General features: G+C 40.7%; 1 protein-coding gene and 1 long non-coding RNA gene across 6 annotated transcripts in view; one reads left to right on the top strand and one right to left on the bottom strand.

Annotated features, from left to right (window-relative positions):
* LOC144327297 (uncharacterized) lies at positions 1–11241 on the top strand. The gene is made up of 3 exons (XR_013392350.1): positions 1–108; positions 1939–2057; positions 10974–11241. It is a non-coding gene; the product is annotated as an uncharacterized LOC144327297 (long non-coding RNA).
* G2E3 (G2/M-phase specific E3 ubiquitin protein ligase) overlaps positions 3427–17486 on the bottom strand; it is a 26094-nt gene continuing 12034 nt past the window's right edge. For all 5 annotated transcript variants that reach the window (XM_028721422.2, XM_028721433.2, XM_028721456.2 and 2 more), the window contains 11 exons: positions 16801–16963; positions 14862–14968; positions 14120–14236; positions 13028–13155; positions 12808–12940; positions 11258–11386; positions 9996–10297; positions 8508–8689; positions 8082–8254; positions 6888–7087; positions 3427–6632 (listed from right to left, as the gene is read on the bottom strand). In XM_028721422.2, the coding sequence (XP_028577255.2) occupies positions 6394–6632; positions 6888–7087; positions 8082–8254; positions 8508–8689; positions 9996–10297; positions 11258–11386; positions 12808–12940; positions 13028–13155; positions 14120–14236; positions 14862–14968; positions 16801–16963 (1873 nt within the window). In that variant the 3' untranslated portion in view covers positions 3427–6393. The remainder of the gene's footprint in view (positions 6633–6887; positions 7088–8081; positions 8255–8507; positions 8690–9995; positions 10298–11257; positions 11387–12807; positions 12941–13027; positions 13156–14119; positions 14237–14861; positions 14969–16800; positions 16964–17486) is intronic.

Raw genomic sequence — 17486 nt, forward strand, 5'->3', positions numbered from 1 at the left:
GAGAGGGCGGCGGTTCCCCCCTTCTGCTTCGCCGGCCCTTCTCCCATTGAGGCGCTCGCGGCCCTCACGCGGGACGGGGTTGGCGGTGCCGGATGGGGCGGTTCTGAGGTGAATTGGCAGTTAGGAGCCAAAATATAGGGAAGAGGGAGAAAATGCCACGCTCAAAAGTTGCAGCCTAGGGGCCGGTAGCTTCTTACGCTTGAAACAGCTGCTAGAAAATATACAGGGCTTCACGGGGAAGGGCTGGGCATCATCCTAGATCTGACCCCATGTAGCCCCCCCCCCAAAAAAAAAAAAACATTTTCTGTCTCTCTAGTAAAAGACTCGCTAAGATGATCAGTGGATGATTTTAAGAATTTTCTCAAGGCTGCAATCTAGCCCCACATACCTGCTAGTAAAACTTCCTTAGATTCTACTGGATTTACTTCTCAGTAGACGTGGGTAGGCTTGCTTCCTAAATTATGATTTACCTCCAGGGCTACCACTGATTTTATTATTCTTTTGTGATGGCTGCAAAAACCAGACAAACCTCTGTCTTCAGAAATACCAAATATTAGCGGAAAGAGAAGAAAGCCATTGTGGGAGTAAGAATCTGGCTGACATTAAGCCATATGCAGAGTAGACCCACTGAAATGAATGGAATAATGATTTCAGTGGGTTTGAGTATGGCTTAATTGGATATGGCATTGTATTTATATTATTTTGCCATATACTCTCTATTTTATTCAGGGCTTGTATTCCTAACTCGATAGTCCAAGTCTGGCCTAAAGTCACAGTTCTCCAGGTTAGCTTGTCAGAGAGGTTTACAAAGTGCTAGAAGTTGACATTTGGTCCTGTACACAAGCACTGTTGTTATTTAGGGAAGCTTTTTAATGTTGAATGTTTTACTGTTTTTTATATATGGTGGAAGCCACCCAGAGTCAGCCCAGGCAGCCCAGTCAGAGGGGCAGGGTACAAAATAAAGTAATAATAATAATCCGTATAGTAAAAGCTATGGTCCTCCCAGTAGTGATGTATGTTAGTGAAAGCTGGACCATAAAGAAGGCTGATCGCCGAAGAATTGATGCTTTTGAATTATGGTGCTGGAGGAGACTCTTGAGAGTCCCATGGACTGCAAGAAGATCAAACCTCTCCATTCTTAAGGGAATCAGCCCTGAGTGCTCACTGGGAGGACAGATCGTGAAGCTGAGGCTCCAATACTTTGGCCACCTCATGAGAAGAGAAGACTGCCTGGAAAAGACCCTGATGTTGGGAAAGATGGAGGGCACAAGGAGAAGGGGACGACAGAGGACGAGGTGGTTGGATAGTGTTCTCGAAGCTACCAGCATGAGTTTGACCAAATTGCGGGAAGCAGTGGAAGACAGAAGTGTCTGGCGTGCTCTGGTCCATGGGGTCACGAAGAGTCGGACACGACTAAACAACAACAACAACAATAATTTAGTCTACCACAGCAATTCATACACAAACCCACAAAAAGAATTGCTTTGGTGTGTCCCCCGCCCCATTAATTGGCCACTGTTGGGAGACGGAGGAATGTGACTCTGTTGATTCTTCTTGATCTCTCAGCAGCTTTCAGTACCATCCACCATGGTATCCTTCTGAGGCAACCGACTTGGGGCTTTGAAAATGGTTCAGAAGCCTCAGTTCGTCAGAATGCAGCTGACAAACAGTTGACAAGTTTGACCCAAAGAGATCCTAGAATACCAATTGTGTTGGAAGCATACAGGCAGCCAGTGTGGTTCTAGATCCAATTCAATGTGCTGCTTTTGACCTATAAAACTCTATGGCTCAGAACCCCAGTATATTCTGGCATGTCTATCCCAAACATAGCTGCATCCTTCTCCAGAGCCCACCCCCCTCTTTGGGGTTGCTTGGAGGGTGGTAACAAAGAAGAGGACCTTTTCAGTTGTGGTTTCATTGGTTTAATGCATTTTGCAGGGAAGTCCACCTGGCATCTTTGTTTCAGCACCAGACTTATCTCCTCCACCCAGCTTTTGATCGAATACAAGTGGATGTTTTGCTACTGCTGTGCCGGCGATTTCCTGTAGCTGTTATAGGTATTGTTACATTTTTGTGGCATAAAGTATTACTATTTGTTTTTAATGTGTGATAAATTGCTTGAAGACCTTTGGGTAACAAATGACTGACAAGTCAAATAACAATATTTTTTTTAATAATAATAATAATAAAATATTTTTTTTATTTATATCCTGCCCTCTTCAGCCAAGACCGGGCTCAGTGCGGCTAACAACCAATAATAAAAACAAGTTGATTAAAATACAATTTAAAAAAGATTAAATACAACTTTAAAACATTAGGATGCAGCCTCTTCACAGGAGAAAGGAAAAGGAAAGAGGGGGAGGGAATCAAACTGATTCTAAGCCAAAGGCCAGGCGGAACAACTCTTGTCTTACAGGCCCTGTGGAAAGAAATCAGACCCCGCAGGGCCCTAGTCTCTTGAGACAGAGCGTTCCACCAGGCTGGAGCCAGTGTTGAGAAGGCCCTGGCTCTGGTTGAGGCTAATCTAACTTCCTTAGGGCCCGGGAACTCTAGGGTGTTGCTTAAGGTCCTCCGTGGGGCATACCATATATAATTATATATAAATAAATATAATTTAAAGGTTGCTTTATGGGATAATTATTCTTACTGAGCAATATTACCACCAGAAATGTATAGGTCCAGAGCCCTACAGCTTCCAAACCATCTTCATGGCAGGGGAGGGGGGAAAGTGTGCCAGAAGGAATAGTCTTCTTCCCATTGGAGCAAATGGCATGGGAATGGCATGTTCCAGCTCATTGTGGCATAATTTCCAGCATGTTTGTGTCACTGGGATTTCAGGGTGTGTTAGGATTCAGCACATTTGCTTCTTCATGCTGCTGCCCATTCTCAAGGACCAGCAGGCCAAACATTGCAATTATGTCCTACCTTCCAAGGAGCTCAAAGGGACAAAGAGTTTTGCTCCTCCCCATTTGCAGGGTAGGGATTTCAACCCTGGTCTCCCAGGTTTATCCACTACATCACTAGTGTAACCTTTGTGAAGTGCATAGAAGCATTTTGAGAGGCATGTTTTTGGAGGAAGGGGGTAGTCTAAATTTTTCTGTCTCATCCTTCAACCCCTCACTTGAAACACTAAGTTTAGTTTATAATCTTTTCCATAAGTACCTGAACAGGAATCATATAAAATATATAAGAATGGGATTCCCTTATCATACTTTAGGAAGAAATAAATCAGTGTCATTTGTGAATCTTCAGAGCCATAATATACCAATTTTATTTGTAAAATGAAGCTAAGTAAGTAACACTGGACTATGATATAATATATTCCTGTTTGCACTATTAACATCGTATCATGATTATCATGAATCGCAGATGAAGCAACACCATTGTTGCACATGAACATCCTCAAAAGAATCAAGTCCAACTACATTTGAATGCATATATATTTAATACTGTTAACTGACACATTGTTGATTATTGCACTTTATATACAGTACATGTAAATGACGGTTCTCCCATAATACATTGCAGCAAGTAATAGAAGAGCAAACAGACACTGGAAGCCATAGAAAGCCCCAGGAAATAGATATTACAGTTTTTAACAAAAACTAATATTTACAAACTTATAATTGTACATGCAAATTTGTATGCTACACTATTTCTACATAATGCTAATGGTTTAATCCCCCCCACCCATGAAAGAGTTCAATCATACAGAAATTGTGCCTTCCTTTAATCCAAATTACAGAACAAAAAAATCAATGAATTTAAGAATGCTATGATAAAAGCATTCAGTGAAGTGTTAAAGGTACCTGAGCTGCCATAAGGAATACTGTTGCCCTGAATTGACATCTATTTGCCGATACCATTCATTTGCAGTTTATCCTGCTAATGCTAGTATAGATGTAGCATTATGAATCTAATAAAGTAGTACATATTCAAATAATCACAATTAGGAGAACTTAAAGCACCATCCGCGTTCCTAAGAGGTTCACATCCTGTGCACAGAGGTTTTAAGGCAGAAATAGCACAAGAGCATTTTCTTTACTCCTAGTACTTTAACCCAACAAACAGCTAAGCTAACAAGGTCATAAAATCACAAAGTGCAAAGAATAGACTGCCAGGATGCACCAATCATGGGAAGTAAATTAAATCCACAGATACTGCAATATAAAATACAATGATCAAGACTTGTGTAGAGAACACATTATACAGTAGACTAGTGGTGTCCAAACTTTTTTCAGAGAGGGCCAGATTTGATGAAGTGAAGGGCCATGAGGGCTGACGAAAGTTGTTGACCTTGTTTTTTAAGATTGAAGTTGTTGAGCTTTTTTAAGGGCCAGATTAGGGCCCTGAAATGGACTTTGGACATGCCTGCAGTAGACCAACATGTTTATAAACTTAGAGGGTTCTATTCCATGCTGTATGAATAGTTTGTCTGCCCCCAAACATCTCCAGAGGGTCCCCCAACCTTCTGGAGCAGATTTTGAGGGGGGGGGGGGAAGGGGAAGAATGCAGGGAAGAAGAGGGAGGAAATTCAATTGTGCAAATGGAAAAGCTTAATTGAATACAACCAATAGCAGCCCAAAATTCTTTCTTCCTGTAGCCTACAAATTTTTGCTAGTTTGGGTAGCCAGCAAAACCTCTGCATTCCCCAGTGCGGGAGGGAGCTCATTTCCAATGCTTAGCATGACACGGGAGGTCTTTTAATGCTCAGCATGTCTGAAAAGTCTTTTAAGCAATTCTCCTCCCTGTTCTTAAGCTCAAGGAAAAGATTGAAGCATGTTTATATGATGCTCATGATCTACCTGGAGGATTTTCAAAGCACAGTGCAACTGAAAATATTTAGACCTGCAAAACCCAGGGCAGGGAGCAGGACATAAAAGAAAAACCATATACAATCCAACAGAAAACACTGGGAAATTATCTTTTTGAGTAAGTGAAATACTTTACAATAAGGCGGATAGCTCAGTGGGTTAGAGCGTGGTGCTGATAACACTAAGGTTACAGGTTCAATCCCCATAATACACAGTTGCATATTCCTGCATTGCAGGGGGTTAGACTAGATGATCCTCTGGATCCCTTCCAACTCTATGAGTCTATTCTAAGGTTCTATACTAAGGTTTACAGGACTCACAGTGTAGTATGGAATGTTTAAATGTAAGCATCTATGCTACACAGAGAATAATAATTCCTGCAACACTGCAATTCAAGATGTATTTCTACATATAGTTTGTTGCCATTCTCATAACAGGCACATATAGGGCCTTCAATGTGTGTGAATTTCTGCTTGCTTTCATTTGAACTTTGATATGAGTTTGGAGATACTCCTGCATGGTGTAGTGGTTAAGAGTGGTGGACTCGTAATCTGGTGAACTGGGTTCGCTTCCCCGCTCCTCCACATGCAGCTGCTGGGTGACCTTGGACTAGTCACACTACTCTGAAGACTCTCAGCCTAACTCACCTCACAGAGTGTTTGTTGTGGGGGAGGAAGGGAAAGGAGAATGTTAGCCGCTTTGAGACATCTTAAGGGGAGTGAAAGGCGGGATATCATGTCCAAACTCTTCTTCTTCTTCTGCATGTCCTTTTGACATGGCCCTTCTCTTGAAGTCAACCTCACCTTTTCTCTCAAATGATTGACATCTAAGTGTCCATGTTCTGTCTTAAGTCACTTATAACTAGCACATAAGAATTTGCTTACACTTCTATGAATTGCAACACCTTTACACACCAGCATTTTTCTAATACCAAGGAAAATATTTGGAATGACTGTAGAACGGAAATTTAATTTTAAAGCAGCTGGGATACTGCACCACAGCTGTATTCAGTGTCATAAAGCTCTGTTATTCTTTAAAAATATATATATATCTGACAAAAGTTAAAATGAGGTATTATGTTTAGCTTCCTTATTACAGTTCATAAGTAATAGCTAGGATACTTGAAATTCACTTAGAATTTAAAATATTCTCTCATCTCAACAAACCAACAAGTCAAAACTTACACAAAAACATGATTTTCTGGCTATATTACAAACCAATGTAAAAGGGATTTGTGAATCTAGTTGTCTGCTAGCGTATATTTGATTATAATATAAATGGATGGATGGTACAGTACATCAGCAGACAATTATGTCACCAGTTGCCTTATGTTATGAAGTGGGGCTGTGCTAAGGATGAGATCGGGGCAGTGTTAAAAAGAAACCAAATAATGCAAAATGGTTTGGAAAGCTTTGTTTGTTCATCATTTTGAATCAAGGTTCAAAATGTAAAGACTGAGATTAAGCCATTTCCACGATCAAGTTGCAAGTCTGTGAGGATGAACGTGTGTGTTATCCAGTAGCAGCTAGCAAGCTTCTTAAATGCTTCATCATTCAATTTTCAGCATCCATGGTAGTGACTAATGCACTTCTGATTCTAACCTTAGAGTACTTCTGATGGTGCAATCCATAATTCTTTTAAACTTCTCGTAAGACTTTGTTATTGGAAGCTCTAAACAATTAAGGTGTCTCTTTCCAACAGGGTATTTTATATGCAGAAACTTAACTGCAGGCTCAGGATCAAAGCCAATGGGTGGGATATCACGAATGCCAGTTGCAAACACTAAGATGTCCTCTAGAGTTACTGCTGACTCACCACCTAGACCAAGAACGAGGAATTTGATTAGCTGAAAACAGCTTTTACAAGATTTTCACATTAGAAGGTAAGAGTGAGTCAAGCTAATGATAAATTGACCATAGTTAATCATTACTCAAATGTAAAGTGAAACTAAAATTCATAGGCAAGGCTTGTCTTAAGCGTTTGATAAATAGAAACCGAAGTCTTTTTTTAAAGCCCCCAACACATTCCAGATTCCTAGTTCAGATTCACTTAGGTGGGTCCATTTTTTCTTACCTTCTGTTTCCTGTAAGTAACCCATCCAGAAATCTAGACTTCTGGCTTTGTCTGCTCCTGGTACACAGTGGATAGCAAAGAGATCACCAAGAAGTTTTGCTGTAAGTTTCTCAGGCTTGTGACATAATATGCTACAGAATGCATCAGGATTCATCTGCATTTTTTCCAAAACACCAAGTGTTTTCAAACCTTGTCTAAAGCTAAGGGGGAAAGAGACAATGCATTGAACCAAGAAAGTGCTATGAGGTTTTTTTGTTTTTAAAAAGATAGAAAAAAACTGCCAAATTCATTTGCATATTACAAACACCACTTTAAATTTCTAGAAGCAGTAATTCCTTAGGGCTTTGCTGGAATTATTAAAAACAAAACAAAACAATTTACTGATACATTTCTGATACATGTACTAGTCAGAATACCCTTGCTGGAGCTGGTACCAGCTACAGATTCTAATCAGTAATTTATTTTAGAGTTCTAAATTTTCCTGAAAGCTACTCACAAGAATGGATGGTGTCCAAGTGTGGCATCCAGCTTACAGGAATTTCTCTCTTTTCCCTTCTCCCAGGCAGCCCCAGTACACTCCCTGAAACCGTTCTAGAAAGTTGGGGGATCCTGAAGGACAGATTAGGGAGCAGGGAGGCTATAGAGGCAGCCAAAAAGGGAAATCCTGTCACATCCACAGGTAAAATGATGGATCTCGCCCCAGTGAAAGAAAGCTGCAGAGCTTCCTCCCTTGGGACACTATTAAGTATATTTAAGTATTCATCCAACAACTCAGTTTTTCAAATTTGAAATACCAAATATCTTTAAGCATTTTTGAGTAACAACGTAAGATAAACAACATTAAGAACAGGCCGGTGGCTCACCTAGGATGATATTCTCACAGTGGCCGACCAAATGTGTGAGAGAAGCCTGCAAACTAGACATGAGCGCAACAGCACTCTGCCTACTTGCAATTACCAGCAATACTTCTTTCACTTGGGTGTCATAATAAAATTTTATATTTTCAGTACTAGTAAATGAGAGGGGAAGCCACTACTAGAACAATAAATTCTTCATAACACGTGAAACTTGACTTGTAAAATTTTAATTTATAAATGCAAAACATGATTTAATTCACATGGAAAGAGTTTGGCTACAGAACCCTGGAGTACAAACTGGAAAAGTATAGTAATGGGTTCTACGTGCAAAACAAACCTTTCAAAAGGTAAGAGTGTTCTCTTTATGACATGGTAATTCAATATCTCATTCACCAACACATTCTTATCATGTAGAGCTGTTACAGGTTTCAAACATCCAGCAATGGCGAGATATTCAGAGCAATCACTTATTGCTGATTCTAAGCTGTTCAGAGTTCTTGCAGATTTTATCTACAGTAAGAAATCAAACATCAACTAGTTAATTTGATGAATAAATTCAAATGGATGGATGCAACTTCCTCTTTGTTTCAGATCCTATGTCTGATCACTTTTGGCTGACAAATAAGTGGCACATATATTATGCCAACTATTGCTGAGAAAAGAAATGCCCTCAATACCAAATTGATTTAAAATTAAGATGTTAAAAGAGAAAAAAATACCAAGATCCATCCCTATAGTGCTATGCAGTTGTAGAACAACCTACCTTCTCTATTGTCTGCAGAACAGTCACATCAGCAACATCTTCAATAGTTGGTTTCACATTCTCTGTGCCATAAACAAGGCAATCAAACAAGGTCTTGGAAAAGAAGCTAGGAGATGGCCCTCCATGAACCAGAGAAACTGCTATCATTTTTCCAGCTTCATAGTATAAATTATCTTTAAGAGCTGAAAGTACAAAGTATGTAAAATAACTATTGTGCTTACTAAATGCAGCTGGGATGAGCCCCAATCAATCTAACCAACTGCACACCTACTTCAATATTCTGTTTCCCATCCAATAAAATGCCCCTGGAAGCCCAGAAAAAGTGCACAGAGGCCACAGCTCTCTTCCCCCATTTGTTGCCAGCACTTAGTGCTCAGAGGCACCATTCATCTGAACAAGTGCCCATCTTCCATAAATTTATCTAAATCTATGTAAGCCAACTGTACTTATGGGATACAAAAGAAATGGGCTGGACATTTATGCTTAACCACCAGGACTTGTCTGTTTCCCTTCCCCACTGCATACCCAACCCCTGTGGTCACAAAAAGCTGCCCTGGAGTTTTAGTCAGAAAGGAAACTGAGCCATCAACTCTACTTCAAGAAACAACTGGGGCAAATACTCAGGGGTTTTTGTTTTGTTTTTTTTGTATGCCAGCAAATATGCTCACCAGAGCTTAACAAAGGCAATTTTCATTACCCCAAAGAACCATGACTTAAAACTGTATTTAATAGTTCTCCTGTTCCTTGACACATAGTAAAACACTAGAAGGTGTCTCCTCTCCTTGTATTGGTTTTTGTTACCTGGACAGAGTCAATAAAAACTCAAAAAGACAATTACCAGCACCCCTCTAATTGGAGTTGCTCCATCCACCAATACTAGTTTTGCTATTTCTGAGCAGCCTAAACAGCAAAGAGAGTAAGGAGACTCCTATATAACTAAGTGGATATTCCTATTAATATTAATTGGAGTATTCGTATTACTGAACTTGCAGTACACAGCCAGTGTGGTGTAGTTGATAGTGTTTTTGAATTTAGATTGTGGTAAGATCTAGGTTCAAATTTCTGCTCAACCCATGCAGTTTGTTAGGTAGGAAGACACTTGCTTAAGATCACCTAATTCACCTCACAGGCTTGCTGCACACCACATCAAGAGTGCTCAGAATCCAATGGAGAAGGGAGAAAAAAGCATACAGTCGTACCTTGGATTTCAAAAGCCTTGGCTCCCGAACAAATCAGCTCCTAAACGTGGAACCTGGAAGTGAGTGTTCTGGTTTTTGAATGTTCTTTTGGAAGCCGAATGTCCAATGGAGCTTCTGCGGCTTCCGATTGGCTGCAGGACCTTCCTGCAGCCAATCAGAAGTCGCACTTTGGCTTCTGGACGTTTTGGAAGTTGAACAAACTTCTGGAACGGATTCCGTTCAACCTCCAAGCTACGACTGTACCCACTTTCCTCCAAAAACATTTCAAATGTTTATAATTTAGGCTTACCTTGAGAATCAAAAGACAATATTTTTGAGGAATCGCCTTCAAAGAGCGAGGAGTTCTGAAGGTGACGAATCAGTAATAGAAAAAAATCTCCCTTTGATGAATCCATATGTGTTTTTGTCCTGCAGTTTATGTACTTTACTTCAATAGTATTGGCAGGATTGAAGCTCCGCTTCTGAAATCCCTTTAAGGCGCTATCCCAGATGTTTCGTCTATTGATATTCAGTCTTGTTCGTTTGGTATTAATTTGTGATCTTAATTCCCTCAGAATATTGGAAACTTTTCTTTGCTGCACTACAAGTTGCCTGCATAAAATAAAATGACTGTTTTATTAGCTCAGCATCTACTTAGGTATGTACAGCAATATTTCTGGATCTCTACAACCATGCAACCTCAAGTTGCCCAATTTTTTAAAGAATAAATTACTAATGGCATCCTAATAATTAGCTAACTGAAACTGCTAAAAGCATGATAATCTCTCTCTTTTTAAAGAATTAGCATACTTACTACTCAAAACATTTCAATAGCATTTAAATAAGGAAGCACAAAGTTTCTTGTTGAGAACTGAGTCAGGCAAAATGCTGATAAACAGCTGTGCATCATCTCTTTAAATACTATGTTCCCCACTCAGTTCTATATGTCAATAAAATCAGTGCAGTGGATTGTATCTAATACTATACAAGCAGACTTCCACTAGTGTGATGGGACTTCTCCTCTGCAGCCCCCCTGTGCATCTCAAAAATATGCTCCAGAAGGTGTCCCAACCTGGAGCAGATATTTGAAGGTTTATGGGGGCTTCAGATGCAGGAGAGGAAAGAGCAGTTGCATATACCCTCTAACCTTAAAACAATGGTCTGAATTAAAAGAATCATTAAACTATTTCCACGAGCCTAATGGGCACTATCTAATTGTGATCTTCATACTGCAATGAGCTTCTATTTGTGCAAATGTTATTTTCCTGTCCTTTCTTCCTGCCTTCAGCCAAAGAGTCTGCTCTGGAAGGTCAAAGAAACATTTGGAGCTGATTTGGAGGCCAAGTCAGAAGGTGTGTGGGCAGGAGTAGAAGGGAAAGCCCCATCGTGTATGCTGACATGACACTGGATCTTGCTCAAAGTTGTTTCATACTTGTTCTCCTGCCCATAGCAGTCCCCAGTGGGAGGTAAAAATTCCACTGGGCTGCTGGCTCAAGGTCAATCCCTGCCCCCAAATTCAATCATCCAGTATAAAATAAAAAAACATTGGCTGACAATTCAGCATTTACTTACGTTTTTCTTAGTGTCAGATTCCTCACGGAAGGACTAATCACGGAGGAAGGGGATATCAGTCTATTATTCGAAGAGGGGAGGTCTAGTTGTGAACACTGAGTAAAGGCATTGGGGCATATCTTTGGGGACCTAGAAGGGAAGAAGCCCAACCACCTTGTTAGTTGAGTTAGCCACACCCTGACTCAGAAACAGCTGAGTCAGGATACAAGTATCTCCAGCATACAATATTGTGCACGTCAAGTGTACAGTCAGTAAATTACATTTATTTTTTTGTAAATGAGTACTTCAGGCATGAAGGATTACTTCTAGATGCAAACAAAAGAAGATTTGCACCATGTCCTTAAACAAATTACATGCTTTATGCTACTCGCATTCAAAGAATACATTGCAGGCTGCTTCTGCATTCCCCAAGTTTCAGAACAGCTTGTTGGATGGGGTGAAGAGCTGCTACAAAAAACTCTGGAACATTATGTGGAATTCATGATTTAGCCCTTTGATCAGTTATTATTTTTAGGCTCTAACTATAATTTGATAGTGCTGATGTTCACCCAAGCTTTGCCACAGGAATGAACAAGAATGAGCTGCAGCAAGCCTTAAATTTGATAGCACATCCCCACTGTCCAATCCCAGTGCAGGCTGGAGTTCAGGAGCAGAAGGTTTTGCTTTTGATTACCCACCATTTGCCACATCCTCTGGATCTGGAATTGGGGTTAGTCTTAACCACAGTTAAACACATCAGCTTCAGTAGCTATGGTTTGAAGCTGGCACTGAAAGAGTACAGGGAAGGTGGCTGCTTGGTGCTAAAAGGCAAGGAATTCCATAGTATAGGTGCTGCCACACTAAAATATTAATTTCTCACAACTGTGGAATGAATATTACGTGGCACCTTTAACAGTGCCAGTTTCGGTCAAGTGGCATATACGGAGTAAGGTGATGCTGCAAGGAAAACATTCCCAAGCCGTTATGGGCTTTATATAACAACAGTTAAACCTTAAACTTGGCTTGAACAAATCGGCAACTAGTGCAGATCTCTGGGCAGAGGCATTATGTGCTGACAGGGCCTTATTCCTGTCAGCAACTATGCTGCAGCATTCTGCATTAACTGCAGTTCCCAGGCAAAGTGCAAGGGAAGCCCCACATAGAGTACACTGAGGTAATCTAATCTTGAAGTCACCAGTGCTCTCCCAGTCCAGGAACAGCTGAAACAGTCGTACCAAATGCAGCTGGTAAAAGACACTTTTAGCTACTGGGGCTACCTGGGCCTCCAGTGGCAAAGCTGGGTCCACAAGAACCCCCAGACTGCGCATCTGCTCCTTTGGGCATGGGGGTGGACCTCATCCAGGACAGACAACTGACCAATGTTACAGACTGAACAACCAAAAGTGAGAACTCTCAACATCTCCCAGCCATGTGGGAAGAGCGCGCATAAACATGAGGTTCACTGCAGCTCATTCCTGTTCATTCACATTGCGCTCAACCGTGGTTTAGCATGATGTGCGAACACTGCCTGTTTGTTTCCACGCAGCTGCAAATGAAAGAACATCACATGCCTGACAAGGAAGCCAAGATGGGATCCAGGAGACTGTCTGGGACATTTGGGTGATGGCTCTTCCAGCAAGCTATCGCCAATATCTGTTTTTTCTGGCATACTCCGAGAACGCTTTCGCCATTTCTGACAGTTCCCTGTGTAATGAAATTAACACAATTTCTCATCCAAAATCTTTTTTAAAAATTAAATTAATTCAAGTATAATGGTGAACAGTTTCATACCAGTTGATTTGGCAAGGATAGTTCTACATTCTATGCATTCCCAATTTTGCTCCCAACTTGTTAGTGAGGAACATGCCAAGTGAGTTCCACTCGAACCACAATATTGACAGCGCTTTATTTCCCATTTGCTAAAAGAAAACAAAAATGCGTTTTAAAAATTAAGACCGTTAAACTTAAAAAAGAGAAGAGTTAACTCAATGTAACTAGTTATGGCTTCACTTTGCATCAGTATATTTCCCAAGATGGGACATAAATTTCAGTTGCAACATATATGTGGTAAAATGGGAGGTGCAAGGTCAAAGATTACTAATATTATTTTATATTTAATATATTTACCCTGGCTCTCTTTAGCAAAGGATACAAGATAGCTAGCAATAACAAATAATACACTTTTAAAAAGAATCAAACATAACTCCACAGCTGCAAAAGCACACTGGGCAGGACTCAAATGTTCTATTCCGCTTACAGAACTAGCCATTCAGTTCAACCTAATGGTAACTCAGCTCTACAGATAGTCAAAGTATGCCATCCCCCAATGCCTTCTAGAAAAGCCACCACTTCATTGATGGAATAAAAATAATGATAAAACCTTCCTAGTGATGGCATGGGACATGGACCAGGTCCTCTAATGTTGACACACACATAGGATGCATGCTTTCCTGTTTCTTCAGAGTTTCAGATTTCTAACCATGAAGACCTAATGACTGGCAGCATAAAATCAATATGCCAATATCTTATTACAAGGAAACAAAAACTCACCAGGCAATTTAAGTTAAGGATCACTAGTTTTGTTGTCTTAGTATAATTCCATATATAGAATAAGGTGATCAACAGCTACTAACTATAACAGTTATGTTCTACCTCTACAGCTGGCCCTATAGTGGGGCTTCCTATAGACATCTGGGAAAGGCCATTGCAAGAACAGGATGGCGGACTAGATGGGCCTGATCCAGCAGGCACTTATGTGGTCATCATCATGTCCAACTGACTTTGAATTAAATTAATTATGGATGGAAGCAGGACAAGATGACATCCCTATAAACTACAAGCATATTTAACATTCTTTTGTCCAAGGACCACATTTACTAATACCTATCAGGCTCATTGTAGTTTCTTCCATTTTCGCAGAGGCAGATATTGATGTCACAGTGTTGGTAGCACTGAAGAAGGTCCTGGTATGCGTTCTCTTCCAGTTCCCAGGAGGCATCTCTGGAAACATAAAAACTTATTTGAACATTTCAGGCCAACACTGCAGCTTTCCTTGTTTAAATAGTAATATATGATTTTACTATTATCAAGAGAAGATGGAATCTACAGAAAATCAGTAGCTGTTAGATAGACTATGCTTTTGTAATTCAGATCTCCCATCTATCAGAGCAAGCTGATTAACCCCTGGCTTCCTGAACAACCAGCATTTACAAAATTTGGAAAACTTCAAAAAAAGATTTCCCACATCCCTTTCTAGGGTTAAATGTGGCTTTGTATTGTGTGTGTATTGACAAAAATCATTTGTCTCCTAATCTTCGTCTCTTCAGAAATGAGTTGTTAAAATACTTTGCAGTAGCTAAAATGTTCAGTTCTTTCCATCTTGCATCTTATTTTCAACCTTTACTATTAAAACTAATGAAAAACATGTCTCCTGCTCTTAATATAAACCCATGAAAAAAGCAGCTTAATAGAAAAATGATACAAAATAATACACCATAAATTTCAAAAGAGAACTAACCATGTATATCTCACTCTCCTGTTAAATATACCTAGTGGTATACAGCTTTAACTATAAACCTGTACAATAGATTCTTAAAAATAAAACAATATTTTGGGAGGTACTTACTTTTCTGGAATATGTAAGCCCATTCTCAACATTTCATTCTGAAATTTCTCTTTATTATTACATACTGGGCATCTAAAGAAAAATACCCCTGCACTTAGCGCTTGACACTGGATCCAAAAGAGAGAAAAATGATCAGTAAATCAGACAAGATTCTGGATGCTTTTGAAGATGAGGGTACAACACAGTATCTGTAGTAGGCTATACTAATGACAATTTCTTTAATGATCATTATCATTACCATTACTATATTTATTTATATCCTGGCTGCCCCCCCCCCCCAGCAGGCCTGTGCAAGTGAAGATCCCAGAGCCCACGCAGGTTCATATGAGAAAGAAAAACTTTCAGATAGCTTGGACCTAAGCTGTGTAGGACCAGCACCTTGACTTGTGCTCGGAAACAGATTGGTAGCCAGTGGAGCAGTTGTAACATTGCCTGCTATATCCTGTTACTTTTGCAAGTGCTTACTAGTTCTGAGCTTGTAAAGCTTCCAATGCAAAAAGCACATTTACTCCACATTATCAGTAGTTATGGCTAAAGAGTACAGGATGAGTTTGGCAGTTCTATCTTGGTTTCCAACAGAAAGCTGATTTTCCCAAGTACATGCTACTGCATTTGCTCATATTCATTCATTTTATCTTCCACCCCAATCTTACTGATGACATTTAGATTGTAAACTTCTTTGAAGTAAAGGTAAAGGTAAAGGTACCCCTGCCCGTACGGGCCAGTCTTGACAGACTCTGGGGTTGTGCGCCCATCTCACTCAAGAGGCCGGGGGCCAGCGCTGTCCGGAGACACTTCCGGGTCACGTGGCCAGCGTGACATCGCTGCCCTGGCGAGCCAGAGCCGCACACGGAAACGCCGTTTACCTTCCCGCTAGTAAGCGGTCCCTATTTATCTACTTGCACCTGGGGGTGCTTTCGAACTGCTAGGTTGGCAGGCGCTGGGACCCAGCAGCGGGAGCGCACCCCGCCGCGGGGATTCGAACTGCCGACCTTTCGATCGGCAAGCCCTAGGCGCTGAGGCTTTTACCCACACCGCCACCCGCGTCCCTTCTTTGAAGTAGGGATATGGAAATTTGTTTGTGTACATGCATGCTTATTCTACTACTCTAGGAAACACTGATGCATTATAAAACCTTATAGTTTGCTCCCATGCCAGTTATTATAGAATTTGTGACTCTTATTTCAGTCAGCTTTTAGTGCAGGGGTGGGAAACCATTTCTCCCTGGTGGGCCAGATCTGTCTTTGCCCTATCACCATGGGTAAGATTTGCCAGGTGGGTGGAGCCATCACCTACCAATCATCTGATGTCGCAGCGATATCAGATAACAAGCCTCTCTAGGAATGTCTGAGTGTGCCTCTATAGCAGGCATGACCAAACTTGGTCCTCCAACTGTTTTGGGACTACAATTCCCATCATCCCTGACCACTGGTCCTGTTAGCTAGGGATGATGGGAGTTGTAGTTCCAAAACAGCTGGAGGGCCAAGTTTGGCCATGCCTGCTCTATAGAGGCTTCTCAGGTTCATGAAGCAGTTTGCATGGGAAATGTTGCTAAATACGAAGGTCTTTCTTCAGTTTTAGCAGGGGTTTCAATGCAAACCCCTTCTTGATTCTGAAGCAAGGTACACTCCCACTGCTCATCAGCTGATCAGGATCAACTGATGGGGGGGGGTAGGTGTTCATCTTGCTTCAGCAAAGGAATAGTAAGGAACTCACTTTAAAGTTCTTTGCTTGAAGCTGAATTGGTCCCCAACCTGAAATGAAGTCTCCTGGAAGAGGGCAAAGCCGGCTGGCTCCCTGAACAGGAACATTCAATTCTGCAACATTTTTATTGCACGTCCTACTTGAATTAAACTACACAAGTGCTTTCCACCATTGCACAGCAGACTTCTTTTTAGTATTAAAAGGAAGTACTTATATTGTGGTGTTCTGGACATACCTGCAAACAGTCTCTATGAAACCATGCGTTTTTGCAGCACGGACTTGCCAAAATGTTATACGATGGTGCATGTTCAATCAACTCTAAACATATGGTACACTGTGATGATCCTTTAGAGGTTGGGGAACGTTTTTGTGTGGGTCGGTGTTTCCAACAGTATGACCTGAAAAATATGCAGCCACTGCAAGGTTATTATCTGTAAAAGCTTACTGACATTCCAAGCAACAAAGAAACATGGGGCAACTTAAGACCAACAAATTTCTCTTGGTGTAAGCTTTTGTGGGCTGGAATCAACATCAGATATGTAAAGTGGTCACCTAAGTGGATATGTATACACAATATGTACATAGAGAAGGATGTTTTTAAGAACCAAACCAAACCAAACCAAACCAAAGCAAAGTAAGCCAAATAAGTAAGCAATGAATGAAGTAGAAGTAGAGGTGTTGCATTACTATACACAGCACAAAAGTTCTAGCCAATGGTGATATCTGGTCTCTCAGGATTTGGGAGGTGTGTATGTGGTTGCAAGATGAGAGAAGAGCAAGAGGGATTCCTATTTTTATGCGAGTGGAAATCTGTCATGCAAGTGGGACACCACAACTAGATATCACCCAATTTATATATTGTATTTAAATAACTCCACATTAACAAGAACTTTGGAACTTGCAGCTTTTTGACTCTAGTTT

This window comes from Podarcis muralis, chromosome 1 (assembly GCF_964188315.1).
Source record: "Podarcis muralis chromosome 1, rPodMur119.hap1.1, whole genome shotgun sequence".
Lineage (NCBI taxonomy): Eukaryota > Metazoa > Chordata > Lepidosauria > Squamata > Lacertidae > Podarcis > Podarcis muralis.